Source organism: Tachypleus tridentatus, chromosome 7 (genome assembly GCF_004210375.1).
Source record: "Tachypleus tridentatus isolate NWPU-2018 chromosome 7, ASM421037v1, whole genome shotgun sequence".
NCBI classification, from domain to species: Eukaryota; Metazoa; Arthropoda; class Merostomata; order Xiphosura; family Limulidae; genus Tachypleus; species Tachypleus tridentatus.
The window spans coordinates 121,768,066-121,785,401 of record NC_134831.1 but is presented as its reverse complement, the minus strand read 5'-3'; the positions used below and the strand labels follow the sequence as shown (position 1 = coordinate 121,785,401).

General features: G+C 35.7%; 1 protein-coding gene across 4 annotated transcripts; it reads right to left on the bottom strand.

Moving 5' to 3' along the window:
• Positions 1-3,026: 3,026 nt before the first annotated feature.
• On the bottom strand, positions 3,027-16,898 carry LOC143256511 (tumor protein p53-inducible protein 11-like). Of its 4 annotated transcripts, none has more exons than XM_076513839.1 (6): positions 16,754-16,898; positions 9,822-9,918; positions 7,878-7,985; positions 5,627-5,729; positions 4,360-4,461; positions 3,027-3,457 (listed from the first exon to the last, which is right to left on the bottom strand). In XM_076513839.1, exons 1-6 carry the CDS (start codon positions 16,765-16,767, stop codon positions 3,165-3,167), a joined length of 717 nt encoding a protein of 238 aa, XP_076369954.1. In that variant the 5' UTR covers positions 16,768-16,898; the 3' UTR covers positions 3,027-3,164. The 4 variants fall into 4 exon arrangements, with proteins under 4 accessions (XP_076369954.1, XP_076369955.1, XP_076369956.1 ...); XM_076513840.1 differs by having other exon boundaries at positions 9,822-9,915; positions 16,754-16,894; XM_076513841.1 differs by lacking the exon at positions 7,878-7,985.
• Positions 16,899-17,336: the final 438 nt, after the last annotated feature.

Here is a 17,336-nt window from a genome sequence, read left to right as displayed (position 1 = left end):
CAAACCATTGTTCTCTGCTTATCAGTAAAAGTGTTAATACCCATATCAGTAATTCTGAGACATAAATAATGTTATGGTTAATCGTGAAATCAATACCATCTCTGTCTCGTCACAGTTGCCAACAGAGTAGAGCAGATCATAAGTTGAGTACATATTTTTTTCTACAGATATGTAAAACCATCAAAACAAGTGATAGAATTTACGATCTGAAACATCTTTCACTTGTTGACAGATTGTATGACCATTGTACACCGTGTAAATGTTAAAATCTATGAATATATTAATAAAGTTTTCAAAGCTAAACAGACAAGTTTTTCAACAATTGATAATGTTTTGATACCTGACCATCAGTATAGCCTATTGCTAATGTTTTGATACCTGACCATCAGTATAGCCTATTGCTAATGTTTTGATACCTGACCATCAGTATGGCCTATTGCTAATGTTTTGATACCTGACCATCAGAATGGCCTATTGATAATGTTTTGATACCTGACCATCAAAATGGCCTATTGATAATGTTTTGATACCTGACCATCAAAATGGCCTATTGATAATGTTTTGATACCTGACCATCAGTATGGCCTTGTGGTGCTTTATTCTAGTTTACCCTCTTATTTCTTAGCGTTTGTGTTTCTTCATGTGCTGATTATTGATGGTTAGGAATTGTAGCTTAGGTAAAGGCAAAGGCCATGTCAGAGAAGGCCACACAACGAAATTGAGTAATATGAAATGTGAGGTGTTAACCATACACGAGAAAAAAGATAAAAAACGTTTTGTATATCCATTGCATACATAACACATTCCATCAACCTATATATGCTTCTTGAAACTCAAAAAGTTAGTTGGTTTAAGTCCTAGTGGGGAAGGACCTCATATCCGTTATTACACCAAATATTTCCCGAATATACTATGAATATCTTTGATATTGTTATACAGCATACATTTTGGATAATTTGAGCACAAAATATTAAAATATACATCTTAAAACGTGTTTTTCTGCCCCATTTTCTGGGTATAACTGATGACGCTTCGACTTATTAACAGTATTATCTTATCAAGAACTGTAAGCTTGCTTTAGTAGCAGAGGCATCACTAAGTGCTTCAAAGATTCGGAGCGACACCTCTGTTTGGTGCAAATAATTCTGAGGACTAGGAAACTAGTGAGAAATCGTAACACAAAGAAAAACATTCCCTTAAATAAACTATCATTTATTAAGTATTTAAAAACAAAGGTTTATCCATTTCCGTCAGTATTCTGGATGGGTTCGTTGGTAACAATGTTTGATCACCACAAAGTTTGAGAACCTTTAATATATGTGATTACACTTTCACGAATTAACATGTTTGAATGGACTACAGTTATTATTGTGTGACATTGGACATTAAATCTTTTATTACGTATTATGTTCTGTTATTTTTTTCTGTTATAGAAAGATATCCTTTTTAAAAATATATATCGTTTAAACGAAACGCAGTAGTTACTGGAAACACCTAACAACACGTATCTTTAGTCAGTTATTGGTTAAATGGTAAAACTCCAGACGATATTTTGAAATTCTTTGACGCTTGTAATGTAATGTCCAGTATTCGAAAAATTCACGATTATGTAATACACAATTCTAAAAGTAAGGCAGTGTCCAGTCTCAAAAATACAATAAAATACGAATAACTCAATGCACAGGATTAAAATTAGTAAAAACCCGATGAAAAACAGTCTCGTACACTGTACATGTTTCGACGTATATTAATGCGTCATCCTCAGAGTTTTAGAACTTTATATTAAAAGAATCGTGAGGGTGTTTTTGGTTTGATTTTTTTTATATATATAAATCCAGGCGATATAGTTGATTTCTCTTTTTCTTTTGTTTGTTTTTGAACGAGTTCAAGCAAGCCTTATAAAAGGTAAGGTGTCACCTTTTGCATTATTAACTTTAATCCAACATATAAATACGTTGTACAATAATACCTTGTTGCCCACTAATTCCCCCCCTTAGTGGGTGGCACCTCTGCAGGCTTATACTTCTAGAAACCTGGTTTCAATACCCACTGATGGGCAGAACACAGATAACCCTATATGTAGTTTTGTGGATGCGAACAAGTTACTAAACATTCAAAACAATTTTACCAAAGTCCGAAATATTAAGGGTAAAACAGAACCAATTGTTTCCTGATGTTTACAAAAAAGATAAATTTGTCATTGCCATGTGAAGCAGAAAGACCAAAATCTAGGTTCTCTATGTTTGTGGAGAGTTATCCAACAGTGAAATAAAACATAAATGATTTTATACAATTGTCTTACATCATGACAAGGAAAACTTTGAAAGAACAGGCATTTATTTGTATATGGGACAGAATTGGATATTTCAGGGTGATCAGTAGAAACGTCTTTTACGAGCCCTTATACTGCAAAGAAAATACAAGGAATTGCTTATAAGGTTGGCCCGGCATGGCCAAGCGCGTAAGGCGTGCGACTCGTAATCCGAGGGTCGCGGGTTCGCGCCCGCGTCGCGCTAAACATGCTCGCCCTCCCAGCCATGGGGCGTATAATGTGACGGCCAATCCCACTTTTCGTTGGTAAAAGAGTAGCCCAAGAGTTGGCGGTGGGTGGTGATGACTAGCTGCCTTCCCTCTAGTCTTACACTGCTAAATTAGGGACGGCTAGCACAGATAGCCCTCGAGTAGCTTTGTGCGAAATTCCAAACAAACAAACAAACAAGCTTATAAGGTCAATATAGATCATGATTAGCATGCTAGACTGTACTTCTGAGAATCCGTTGTTCGTTTCCCGCTCCAAATAAAAAGAAAATAAAAATCGTCATGAACGTCATATCCTGCCATTTGATCTGAAAGAACCGTGGAGACCTACGAGCTTTTCAACCACCGAGTAATGTCAAAATATGTATACCTGAACAATAGTTTGTTTATAAACAGTGAACGTTTGGAGTTGTAAGAAAACTCGTTACATAAATAATAAACTTTTTTTATATTTTTGGTTTATTACCAAATATGAATATGGAATAATAGAAGTATTCCTAGATATTTATTAATAAAGGAATAAGTGGTTATTGCATACATTTCGCTATCATAATAGCAGGACATTACAATGTACTTTACTGCTATTAGATTGACTTGCGTTACTTTAGAAATACCGAGGAAGCTTGTTACTTGGTTTTCTTTTCAGTAGGGGACAGGTCATCAGTCGTGTCTTCCACATTTGTTGGTCGCTCACCACCATCACCAAAAGATCCATCTTCTTCTCCAGTTTCAAAAGGCTGAAACTTAATTTGAGTGTCACTAAGATCTCTGAGAGAAAATGATTTGCGAATACCTGCGTTACTACTTCCTACTGCTCTATAAAAGTAACCATTGAGACAAGCGGCAAAAAGTCGAACCACCAGATTTCCAAGTCGACGACCTCCCTTCCACTCTTCATTCCAGGAGTAAAGAATGACAGCTAGGAATTTGAAGTTCTAATGTTAAACAGATATACAAAAATTTTGAATTCGATTCCTACGGTAGTCGCAATGTAGATGGTCAAGTGTACAGCTTTGGACTGAAAACAATACTAAGCAACACTAAAATTTAGGATTCTACAACAATGGCCGGTTTAGCGTAAACCCTGTTTAGCAGTTTCATGCTTTAAAACAAACTCAAATGGATTAGACAACACTTAACATATTTTTACAAGTATACACAAAAGCTATCTATCCATTCTACGCATTGTACAATTCTATACGCCCAATAATGAGGGGTGTTCGAGATCCAGCCCAGGCCCGGAATCAGTAATATAATCGGATCTCCTTTTCATTCTATTTATTAACGTTTGCTGATTTTTTATAAAAGAAATTTAGGTAACGAATTTCTTCATGATCCATGAAGAACAGTAGCCATTTCAGCTCAATAAATAGTATGTATTTCTAGCGAGTCATTGACTGTTCCATGTCACACCAAACATACTCGCCATTTCAGCCGAGGGTGCGTAATAATATGACGGTCAATCCCAATATTCGTTGGTAAAAGAGTACCCCAAGAGTTGGCGGTGGGTGGAGATGACTAGCTGGCTTCCCTCTATTCTTAGACTGCTAAATTAAAGACGGCTAGGGCAGATAGCACTTGTGTAGTTTTGCGCGAAATTCAAAAACAAAAAACACAACAAACAATAATATTGTAACAACTTTTTACTAATGACACCATTAGGATTGTAAGATAAAATAACTTTTAGTCTTAAGAATACTTGCTGTTATTGTAGAGTTTATTTTAAGTAAACAAAAATTAGTGTAATAATACTTTAGTGTTTATTTTTAGCAAGGAACAACCACATTTCTTTCGCTCACACTACATAGTTAATATATCTACCTGTGAGCTGCAAAAAGTGAGCCAATTGGACAGCTGCAATCAGACGTCGAACGACAGTTTTGTCCGTAGTATTCCAAAAACACCAGAAAATTGTGGCAAAAGCTGAAAATGGTATTAATCGCATTAATTAAAGGAAAATCTAGAATAATTTAAAAAGTCATAAAACTATTTCTACGTGGTAAAATATTGTCAATAACTTGAATATTGGCCAGGTGGGTTAAGGCGTACGACTCGTAATCTGATGGTCGCGGGTTCAAATCCCCGTCACACCAAACATGCTCTCCCCATTCAGCCGTGAGGGAGTTTTAATGTGACGGTCGATCCCACATCGTTGGTAAAAGAGTAGCCCAAGATTTGGCGGGGGGTGGTGATTACTAGCTGCCTAGTAAACACAAAGAAAAAACGTAAAGGAACTACAAAACGCGCCAGGTTCAAGTTGTGCAATCTTAGTTGACAACAAGTAAACACAAAGCAAAAACCTAAAGGAATTAAAAACTCGCCAGTTTCAAGTTGTGTAATCTTGGTTAACAAAAAGGAAACACAAAACAAAAACCTAAAGGAACTACAAAACTCGCCAGTTTCAAGTTGTGCAATCTTAGTTGACAAAAGTAAACACAAAACAAAAACCTAAAGGAACTACAACACTCGCCAGTTTCAAGTTGTGCAATCTTAGTTGACAAAAAGTAAACACAAAACAAAAACCTAAAGGAACTACAAAACTCGCCAGTTTCAAGTTGTGTAAACTTAGTTGACAAAAAGTAAACACAAAACAAAAACCTAAAGGAACTACAAAACTCGCCAGTTTCAAGTTGTGTAAACTTAGTTGACAAAAAATAACACTAAATAAGAATCGATTCTCAGAATATTATTGTAGTAAGGTAACTAAATATAGAAAGTATGCGAATATTCATTATCAAGGTTAGCCTAATTTAATGTAGGTTTAGGTATTTAGTACCTTACTCTGAGGTTAACTCCAAGTATTATGACGAAGTTTCGTTTCCATGTTTCTTGTTGTTAACTCTGCTTTGATGTGAAAGATCCCGTGACACCTCTCTCCATTTTATTTTGTTACTGACTAACATGAATCTTTAGAGCAATGAATTTACCATTTCTGGTAGTAAATGATTACAGTGCACGTCTACGGTATTTTAGGGTTAGCACAGAAAACAAACAGTTTTTGATTGGCTATATTGAGATATTACTACTCAGTATGCTATTTAAAACAAACGCTAAGTTTTTAAAGGTTTCAAGTATTATTCTGATTTACCTAATTGTGATGCTCCATAAAACCTGTTGGAAAGAGCAGTCAGATCTTGATCCATAGTGGACTTTGATGACCCTTGACAGAAGTTACTCGACGGTAGGTAATTCTGCAAGTGTGATAAAAATACTATTTTATGTATACAATAATTTTATAGAAAACAACAGATCTGTCACAGTATATAATAAATCACATTTCGAGTCCCTGTCCACAGCAAGAAAAACATGACAATTTGTTACAGGTCTGGATGGAAAGGAATGAACGTTTTTTTTGTTTGTTTTTTATCTTCGGGATGACTCGTGGTTTACATGGAACCAACTTCTCTAAAATTTATTTTAAAACTGATTTGACGCTGCAATTAAAATAAAAGATTTGTTCTGAATTTCGCGCAAAGCTACACGAGGGTTATCTGCGCTTGCCGTCCCTAATTTAGCAGTGTAAGACTAGAGGAAACCTACTCATCACCATCCACCGCCAAGTTTTGGGCTACTTTTTTACCAACGAATAGTGGGATTGATTGTAACATTATAACGCCCTCATGGGTGAAAGGACGAGCATGTTTGGTGCGACGGGAATTTGAACTCGTGACCCTCAGGTTACGAGTCGAGCGCCTTAACCACATGGCCATGCCGGGCCTGAGGTAAAATGAAAGGTTGTGTAATAACAGTTTCCTTTCACTTATTTTAGGGACGGCAAGCGCAGATAGCCCTTGCGTTGCTTTGCGTGAAATTGAAACCAAACCCTTCTAGTCCAGCAGTTCTCCAACCTTTTTGTTCGCGCACCACAGAACTGTTGCTCTAATCTATTAGTTGTAATTTTAGCGGTGGCTAGGCGTAAATACTCCATGTGTTGTTTTGTTCAAAAATTCTAAATAAAATCTGAAAACCCTATTTAAATTAACATTAAATATATATATATATGTTTGTGATTTACGAAAACAGCAATATAGGTATCCTGTTAATTCTGTTATATTATATGCATGTAATTTAAAGGTTCAAATTAAATTATGTTCTTATTCTGATCAAAGTGTTATAAATATTCTGTAGAATTAAAATATTGAGTACTTTATATAATAACGATTTTGGAGCCACGCAGTTACAGTCTGAGTAGTTGTGTCAAGTCATGCTACATTTAACAACTGCACATCTTGATAATATCCCTATAGCATAGTTTACATTGGAAAACGCTCTGTTGTTGTGTTCGAAGCACACTACTCCTACTTGAATACTTTCAATAATCCGTCTAGTACATGAGGACGACTATTTTCCAGCGCTTGTTTCAAAAGTCTGATCGCTCAGATATCTATAGATGACTTAAGTCGCTTTTTCAAATTAATACTTTTCTTGATTATGTTGCGTGTTGTTACTTGGAACACGTGAAGGGCTTTTACTACTGACCTTTGTATTTGAAGATTCGCACCTGATGCAAGACACAGCACTTTGGTTATTATGACTTTGTTGTAAGTTTCTTTCTGGATGGTCCCGATTCCTCAAGCTGATCCATGTTTCTTTCTTTAACAATGCTATTAAGTAAGAAGGATATTCCGACTTGAAAGTTTTAAATCCATTATCTGAACGCGTCTTTATGATAGGATTGCATGAATATTTTGCATTGAAAATGACTGTTAGTGGCACCACACTAACTACAAAAATGACAAGTAATGTCAAAATATAGTTCTAATACATCCCGTTCCACCGCGAATTCATATCCTCTGTAGTAATCACGCGACTAGCTAATTTGCGTGTTCAAGATCGTTTTAGTATAACATACTCAACCATCTGTGGAAATGTTTATAACAACAACAAATACACTTACAAAAGCTTCCGTCTTCTTACATTTATACCTTTAATTTGCAACACATTCTTTCAATAATTAAGTTTGCCAAACATGGCGGCTTAGTTACAAAGGCATTTTGTCTTTTGCATGCAAAAAATTATGTTTTTCTTTTTTACAATTTGCCCATAAAAACTGTTAACGAGACTTCACCTTTAATTCAAAATTTGTTTTTGATATCATTTTAACGTGGAAATAAATTTTCCTGTCAGCTGCTTTATTTCTCCTAGATTATTATTACTCATAAATTTACAAAATACCTACTTCAAATAACACTACTACAGGGACTAGATGTACTCACACGAATTAGTTTGTGATCACAGAATATAGTGAACAACGTTGTATAAAATAACTCTGCCTCCCTCATCCCCACACACACACACACTAAAATTATAAATTTTAATTATATATTTTAAAATCTTACTATTACTCCTGACACGGTGAAAAATATTGCCATTGAGAAATACCAGACTGTGTATCCTTTGGGAAATTTGACGAATAGGTGCTCATTGTAACCCAACACCTGGCTGATCTGTAAACATAATAAAGAAACAGTAGGTACTGAACAGCAAATCGAAAGCACAATGAAGTTATTTATTCATGGTAGATCGTGCTACAGGTTTTGCATTTTCTTAAAAAGACAGTTTTTGTTTTGTTTGTTTGTAGTTTTTAAGCACAAAAACCACATAATAGGCTATCTGTTTTCTTCCCACCACGGTTACTGAAACCTGGTTTCTAACGTTATAAGTCCGCAAACATGCCGCTGTGCCACTTGGAGGGACACATAGCACGTACCACTATAAATAAGTAATCTCATTACACTTATGAATAAGTTGTTTGCTAACTTATTATTATATTAGCATAAAGTGCTTTTATTGGTCAAGTATAATAAAGAAATGAATTTACTGTTCATGAATACACGATAACGATGTATCTACCAATACATTAGCCTCCCAGTGGCTCAGCGGTATGTCTGCTAACTTAAAACGTTAAAAAACGGGTTTCGATACCCGTGGTGGACATAACACAGATGGCCCATTGTGTAGCTTTGTGCTTAATTCAAAACAACAACAATACATTATCTTAAAATTACAACTTATGAAACTTGTATGAGGTCCGGCATGGCCAGGTGGTTTAGGCACTCGGCTCGTTATCCGAGGGTCGCAGGTTCGAATCCCCATCACACCAAGCATACTCGCCCTTTCAGTCGTGAGGGCGTTATAATGTGACAGTTAATTCTACTATTCGTTGGTTAAAGAGTAGCTCAAGAATTGGCGGTGGGTGGTGATGACCAGCTGCCTTCCCTCTAGTCTTACACTGCTAAATTAGGAACGGCTAGCGCAGATAGCCCTCGTGTAGCTTTGCGCGAAATTCAAAACAAACCAAACCAAATTTATATGGATTGGTCAAAATTTAGGCTAATATAGAGCAATTTGTGCATTTTGTACAAGCTATATTCACTGCAACTTTTTCAACTGTTAAGATGCTAAGGAAACAAAAAAAAAACATTTATTAATAAGTATTTTCACTGTCATAAACTTATTGCAAGGTGAATGTAACGTTAGACCTAAGTGGAATGGGAAAAAACTCTTCGAGTGATCTGGGGTGGGGCAAAGAGGAAAGTAAGAAAATGAACCATATTTCCCGGCTAAATTTTTTTGGGGAAAAAAATAAACATGACAATAAAGGTCGCAGCACTTCCACCAATCTTACCAAGATGTTTCATAGATTGTTTAGTGGCTTACGGTACATAAATCATCTTACCCATTTTTGTAAGCTATATACTTATCATATCTACCTTTGAAAGTGTGTACCTTATGTTACCACCAGAATATCTGTATTATCAGTAATAACGTTATTCTAAGCCTGAGAAGTTAAAAAGACTGCCGGTATTACAGCACCATATGTATGGTGACCTGTTCTTGTTTATTTATTTGTTATTTAATACTAAGTAACTTATATATCTCATTTTGGGTCATATAAAAGGGCTTGGATTGTTGTCTAGTATTGAAACGTTTCCTCTAGGCTTAGGTTTAGGCCTATGAACCACGTACGCATAGTACACTAGTACACTTTTGAGACTTATTCTGGGGATAGCGTCTTCGGCGGCGGGAAATATGGTAGTTTTATTCACAGTTTACCACTCATATTTCACCCTCACCCTCAGTCGTATAAGACACGTTATTTATACGCTATCAGCCCGCGTTATTCTGCCAAATATGGAAATATCTACTGATTTTAGGGTTAGGTTGAAATAAGCATTTGGTTCGTGAGTTAACTTCGTACTTCGGGTTACTAGTAAATATACAGGTTGAAGGATGATTTGCGATTAGCTTGAGTGCTACGTATACTTTATATTGTTACTAACCTTGGATCTGTGAACATCTCCATTATCGGTCTCTCCTACTCCTAATAATTTTCTTGTCTTCAGTCGACTTAGAAGATCACCGCTGCTGTGTTTCCTTCTTGCAGAAACAAACAATAAAAACACACGTATATAATTAATTTACTATATTTAAAATAACACTCTTTAATTAGGTTATTATAAATATTTGTGCTGATATTCTTAACAATCGTATGCAATTGTGATTCGTTCAAATGGGTTGATTTTGGTTTTGCCCGCCATTGCCAGGTGGTTAAAGCGCTCGACTCGCAATATGAGGGTCACGGGTTCGAATCCCCATCCCACTAAAAATGCTCGCCCTTTCAGCCGTGAGGGCGTTAGGATGTGATGCTCAACCCCACTATTTGTTGGTAAAGAAATATCCCAACAGATGGCGCCGGGTGGTGATGGCTAAATGTATTCACTCTCGTCTTTCACTGCTGAATTAGGGACGACTAGCGCGGATAGCCCTCGCGTACCTTTGCGTGGAATTCAAAACAAGCCAAATAAACAATTAAATTCATGTTTTAGAATATGAGAAAGCGTAATTGTGCCATTGTTTCCATACGTTAACTGATACTAACATTTCAGGAACATAAATATCGAACCTTTATCAGATGTGGAACTACATAAGCTAACAGTTTCATGTATAGTTATTTCAACTGCTAGTAACACACAAAGAAGTGAAAGGTGTTGTCAAAAACAAAATATATAGCACGTGTTTAAAACATGGGAAACCAAAAGACACTTGAAGTATCTCATGAAACAAAGTCCAAAACAGAAATTACTTAATGTAGAATATGAAGGTTACCAAAAAACGCTCAAGATGTAAACAAAGCAAGTGTTAATTTGTGCTAACAGTTTCAGATATGTGAGAAACTGAACTTTATGCAAAGACAGATGAGAAACTGTATCAATGTGTCCGTCAAGCGAAAATGAAATTATTCACGCGACATTATTCGTAAATGGCTTTTTTGTATATTTATGTAAATGTTTGTGCGTTTGCAAAACACAGAAATAATGTTATACAAGAAAAACCTGTCCCCACTGGTGCGGTGATAAAGATGGGGCTTATAACGTTACATTTTGGAGGGTTCGATTCCTACGGCGACTACATCGCACAGATAGCCCATTTTGGTGATTTGAGTATTATTGAACAATTCGTCAATGATGTCGTATACAAGCAGTGCAACATAAAACTACTATAACATCTGTGAAAACCAAAAACCACGATGAGTAGCAATTCGTCAATGATGTCGTATACCAGCAGTGCAACATATATTGTTTGTAACTACTATAACATCTGTGAAAACCAAAAACCACGATGAGTAGCAATTCGTCAATGATGTCGTATACCAGCAGTGCAACATATATTGTTTGTAACTACTATAACATCTGTGAAAACCAAAAACCACGATGAGTAGCAATTCGTCAATGATGTCGTATACCAGCAGTGCAACATATATTGTTTGTAACTACTATAACATCTGTGAAAACCAAAAACCACGATGAGTAGCAATTCGTCAATGATGTCGTATACCAGCAGTGGAACATATATTGTTTGTAACTACTATAACATCTCTATATTTATAGTGTTTGTTGTTGTTTTTTACAGCTCGCTCTTGCAGTCACAATAAGTAATATTGAATAGTATGCTGTAAACAGAATAGAATAACATTTCAACAAATGTGAGATATGTATGTTACACACGAGTCTTTATGAAAGACAAAATTAGTACTGGATATGTAAATAACAACTGATGTATTATTATCTCCTAAAATCACTTCAAATCAGATAAACTCGCAACACGTGTGTAGCTCCATAAGCATTTACAAAAGCTAGTTGATTGGTTTGTTTCGAAGTTAGCTATCTGTATTAATCGTCCTAATTTAGAGGTAAGGTAAACAGTCATTAACACCCATCACCAACTCTTAAGCTACGTTTTTACCAACGAATAATGGGATTGGTCGTCACATTGTAATGCACACACGGCTAAAAGGGGAAAGATGTTTGGAGGGAGGGGGATTTGAACCCGAGACCCTCAGAGTGTAAGTTGAGAACCTTAATCACCTGGCCAAGATACATATTAGGATTTATTAAGAACGAAGCTACACATTGGACAACCCGTGCTCTATCCCAGCACGGGTATCTAAACCAAACAAACTACTGTGCCACTGGGGGTTAAAACTAGTTGAAGAACGTAAATTATAACTGTAAGATAGTTTCATGTGTGTGTGTGTGTGTGTGTGTGTGTGTGTGTGTGTGTGTGTGTGTGTGTGTGTGTGAAAACATTATTTTAACATTTGAACACATTTAACACCAAAAGCAACAACAGCATTAAAAGCAGTAAGACCAAACTTGTTGGTGTGATAGTAGTTCAGATAACTTGGTTTTGTTTTTATAGGGATTTACTGTTCCACAAAAAATACCTGGAAAATGGCATTACTAGGCCTGGAATGATCAGATGTATAGGGCGCTCAATTCACAATCTGAGGTCACGGGTTCGAATTCTCGTCCCACTAAACATGCTCGCCCTTTCAGCCGTGAGGGCGTCATAATGTGACGGTCAATCCCACTATTCGTTGGTAAAAGAGTAGCCCAAGAGTTGGCGGTGGATGATAATGAATAACTGTTTTCCCTCTAGTCTTACACTGCAAAATTAGGGACGGCTAGCGCAGATAGCCTTCAAGTAGCTTTGCGCGAAATTCTAAACAAAACAACCTTATACAACGAAATAACAGCATCTGGAAGAAGTCTCAATGTATTTTCCATATTATAACAACCAACATATTAAGTAAACAAAAAATTCCCATGAATGTGACAGATAAAAATTACAAACCATTATATAGATCTAACAGAATTACAGTGTAATATTCACGCATTAGCTTTCATTCCGACTTAGTTTATCACATAATATACTCATGTTTGACAAGTAGAACATCTTAATATTAATAATTTGGTTCACTTTATAAGGACTATATGATATACAGTGATCAGGTTTGGTGTTTCCAACTTGTTTATTAACACATCAGTCCCTGATATTTCACAAATATTCGGCTAAAAATTTTGAAATTTATATTACCCTTAAAGTTCTGCCCAACCGACAATCACTACAATAATAGAACTTACAGCCCTGTTTATATTTACTTTCAACATGAAGGTTAGTACTACCAAAAACAAGAAGGCCTAGCCACAGAGCACCCCTATCGTCAGCACTCAGCAACCTTGACGGGTAACACTTCGGAGTTGATGGCCTAAAAACAACTACTGTGATTTCCAGGTTTTGTATTTTGTTTGTTTATGAATTTCGTGCAAAGCTACTCGAGGGCTTTCTGCGCCAGCCGTCCCTAATTCAACAATGTAAAACAGCTAATCACCACCACCCACCGCCAACTCTTGGGCTACTCTTTTACCAACAAACAGTTGGTACATTAACCTGGACGACTCTCAGATTACGAAGCAAACGCCTTAACCCACCTGGCCATGCCGGGCCTCCAGGATTTTACTCAGATATGTTGATGATACGTTCATAATATGGCCACATAAAACAGACAAAATTCATGAACCACCTGAACAAATAACAATTCACGACATAAACAGAAACATAATAACATTTATTCCTAAACATGACGATTACTAAAACACGCAACTCAGACAGCACAGGAATTTCTTGGAAACTCACAGATGTGGGTAAAAACCTCGGGTATAAATCAAATGAATAAACAAGGTTTTTAATACAGAAAAAGCTAAAACGGAAGAAAATACACCACTACAATGCTTCTTGACAATGGATGTGTAGACCACATGATAAATTAAAGAAGACATTATAAATATACAGCCATATTGTCCAATATCAGATGCATCCTCGAAAACATATAGAGGATATGATGATAAAATAAGTTCAGAAATTACAACACAGATCCAATGGAGAGAAATAATACTATTTACAATATCCGTTTTGAATATGGATATTAATAAATCGGATAAACAAGAACTACTAATAAACGATAGAGTACACCAAAAAACTGAAAGAAAAAATCTGGAGTTACATAAGTATTAAATACCCAGCCAACTTACCTAAGAGGTCATGTAAGCCTAGATATCTTCTTGGAAGTTTATTTGTCTACCTCAATCGATATTTGATTGTTGCGCGCGGTCTGGGAGGATCAGGTTCTATTCAGAATTGTTCCTCCTTATTTTACTATTGCATATTAAACTGTCAAAGGCTATAATATGTTCACGAAATCAGAGCTTCAATACTGCTTAAAATACTGGGCTGAAACACCGATTCTACTCCAGAGTTGTAAAAAGAAATAAACTGTTGAAACAGAATTTTAGACATGTGAATTACATGTCAATCAGAGTCAGTTACTACCCTCTTGAAATGCGTGATTCGGCACCGGGTTTTTAGGTCGTTGAGGATCTGGGAGGGTCATGGCCCCCTTGAGAACATTCATAAAGGTAGATGACTCAAATCGGGTGAATGACGCACCAGACTTTCATCAACAAGTTCTTGATATATTTGTTTGTTTGTTTTTGAATTTCGCGTAAAGCTATACGAGGCCTATTTGCGCTAACCGTCCCTAATTTTGCAGTGTAAGTCATTATCACCCACCGCCAACTCTTGGGATATTCCGTTGCTAACGAAAAGTTGGATTGACCGTCACATTATAATGCCCCCACGGCTGAAAGGACAAGCATGTTTGGTGTGAGGGAGATTCGAACCCGATACTCTCAGATTACGAGTTAAATGCCTTAACCACCTGGCCATGCCGGGCCCACTTGGTACATATATTACCAAATGAGAAATAGTCCTTCTTATGGCTTTCCTGAAAAAACCAGCAGGTTAGCAGTCAAAACTTAAGATAAGCCTAGTCAGTAATTAATATCCAATTATATGGAAAATTAGTGAGTAATTCATAATTAGGCTTAGTTGATTGACAATGATTAATACCCAACCGCCATAACCTTACCGTAACTACAGACTACGCTTATTGATTACTTGACTGTTTATTTTTACAAATCTTAGGAAAAACATGGTTTGTACAAAATGTTCTCTTCGGTTTACTTTTTCTCTGGTTAGATTAAAAGCGATTGAGCATTTTCGAGGTACTTCAGTATCAGTTTATGTGCACTTACGGAGTAAGCACATTATAGAGGGCTTTCATTGAATTACGAAATATTACGTATTTTTTACATGGCCTACCACCTGTGGCGCTTCGACGCTTATTATCGACTTCGAACATTTCAACGTTAATTTTAAAACCCAAGTTTATGTATTTTACTTGGTAAATTCAACAAAATTAATCTGTTTGGTATTTTTCGTGTTTTTTGTTTGTTTGTTTATTCAAGAAATGTGTATTTTAACTAAATATGAAATACCGTAAATCTTGTAATATTTAAAGCAGCCCTAATTAATACAGAAAAGGCAACACCTTTTTGTAAATCAAGGTTTTGTCAGACGATCTTCACAACATGGTGAATCAGAAAAATAAAAATAAACACCTCGAGGCTACCACGCCAACCCTTAACGTACAGTGATATACTTGGCTGGGTTTCAATCAATAAAGCTCACGTGAAAGATGACACGAGTTACCTGAACTTAATGCATGTATATATCTGTGGCGAAACTATATATTTGCTTTGTAATAAAGTTAGCCGCGAACTTCATCTCGGTTTTTTTTTTACTATATATTCCGAAGACATAAAAATCAAATTGGCTGTTATGTTACAGACGGAATTTTTAGGCATTGCATTATATTTGCAACGGATAGATGTTGTACATATTATATCTTTTCACCCCACTGGTAATTTCTCATCAGTGGCAAACTGAAAATATCGAAGTATATGTAAATAAACAACAAGTTGCATTCCTGTAGGCTTTAAAAATATATTTTTATTTTTAAACAAGGGAAACAGTATTTTGTTTTTTTTATTTTGATACATTTCATTACCAACAAAGAGATGAAATGGAAAACAATAAGGTTGAAGCTATGTGAAAAAAGATCACCATAATTTGATTCATATGGCTTACACAACAAGTATCATATGACAACAAATGAAAACATCCACTCCTCAATATGTATATATGCACTCACACATACACGTACAATATATGGAACCTAACCTTCTACATTTAAAAAATTCAACATCACAAAATTACTTTCATTTACTCTTACAGCAGATGTTTATAAATTAATTCAGATACACAAATTAAGCTGCTATCGAAAATAGGAGATGAAAAACAAATTTATAAAAAGTCGAAACTTTTGAATATTTGCAGGAATGGGTTTTTTGTGTGTTTTTTTTTCGTTGTTAAGTGTTCTTGCATCTTATATCCTCGATACTTTCCCTGGTATCTATTAAAATAAGGGAAATCCAATATACACAAATTTACGAAACAGTCCGCGGGTCTGATTACTCAACTTTCTATTTTTGGTAGGTGAAAAAAAAAAACGTTTAACGAAAGACTCAGGTTTCATAAAAATACTTGCAGGTAGAAAAGCAATCTGCTTTTGTTTGAAGTTAAGGGCAGAGCTACACGATGGGTCAGTGGTGGGGAAGAGCAGAAAATTTTATGACTAACTCTATGATCATGCAGTGTCATAGAAGAAATAAGAAAAATAATAAAACGGATTATCAGACAAAGTATGTTACGATTTTCACTTCACGTGTACCCTGGTTGATTACTTGCAAGTCTATGGACCTCCAATATACAGGGTTCTTTCTATTCCACGTGACTGACAACGTTCTTTTAGCCCATTAAGTAGTAGTATTACATTAAAAAGCAGCAATGCTGAATATATAACTAAAATTAATACTAAAAAGAGTCACAGAAAATTTTCATCCTTGTGGAAATAAAATATAATTTCAGTACATAAATTAGAAACTTAAATATTCCTGTTATTTATACTTACGAATTCAAAAGCATGTGCTTGCTATCCGTGCTACCACATCTAATGTACGCGTGGTTAGGTAAGTGAAATCACAAGAACAGTACTAAATGTAATGCCAAAAGTGAACCCTAGTCTAATGGTTGTCAAGGTAACGGCCTTTGCGTATACCCGGGAGTGAGGTAGAAGTTTCATATTATCGAATAAGGGTGTTTCTTCATGCCAAACACGTTTGCTTTTGAAAAAAAAAAGTTTCATATTTTGTGAAACTATAATTGTTTTTTCCTAATTTTGTTTCACTCTATCAGTATTTGAAACAAGTGATTTTTATGGGTTGTGGTCTATTTTCAAACTACCAATTTTAAGGTTTAACTATAAAAACAAACAAAACAAAGGAGGAAAATGTACCGAAGAAGGTCGAAACGTTGTTCGCTCCTCTACATAAAAATTTTCTTAACCCAAACCAGCCGTTTTTACATATATATTTTTCTCTACAAGTGGGTTTTCTCGTCATCACTGAAAACAAAAGAGAAAAATAATTGTCGAAATACTGCAATCACATCGTATTGTTGTTTTGGTTCGTAAAGTTTGTTAAGCAGATTGAAGT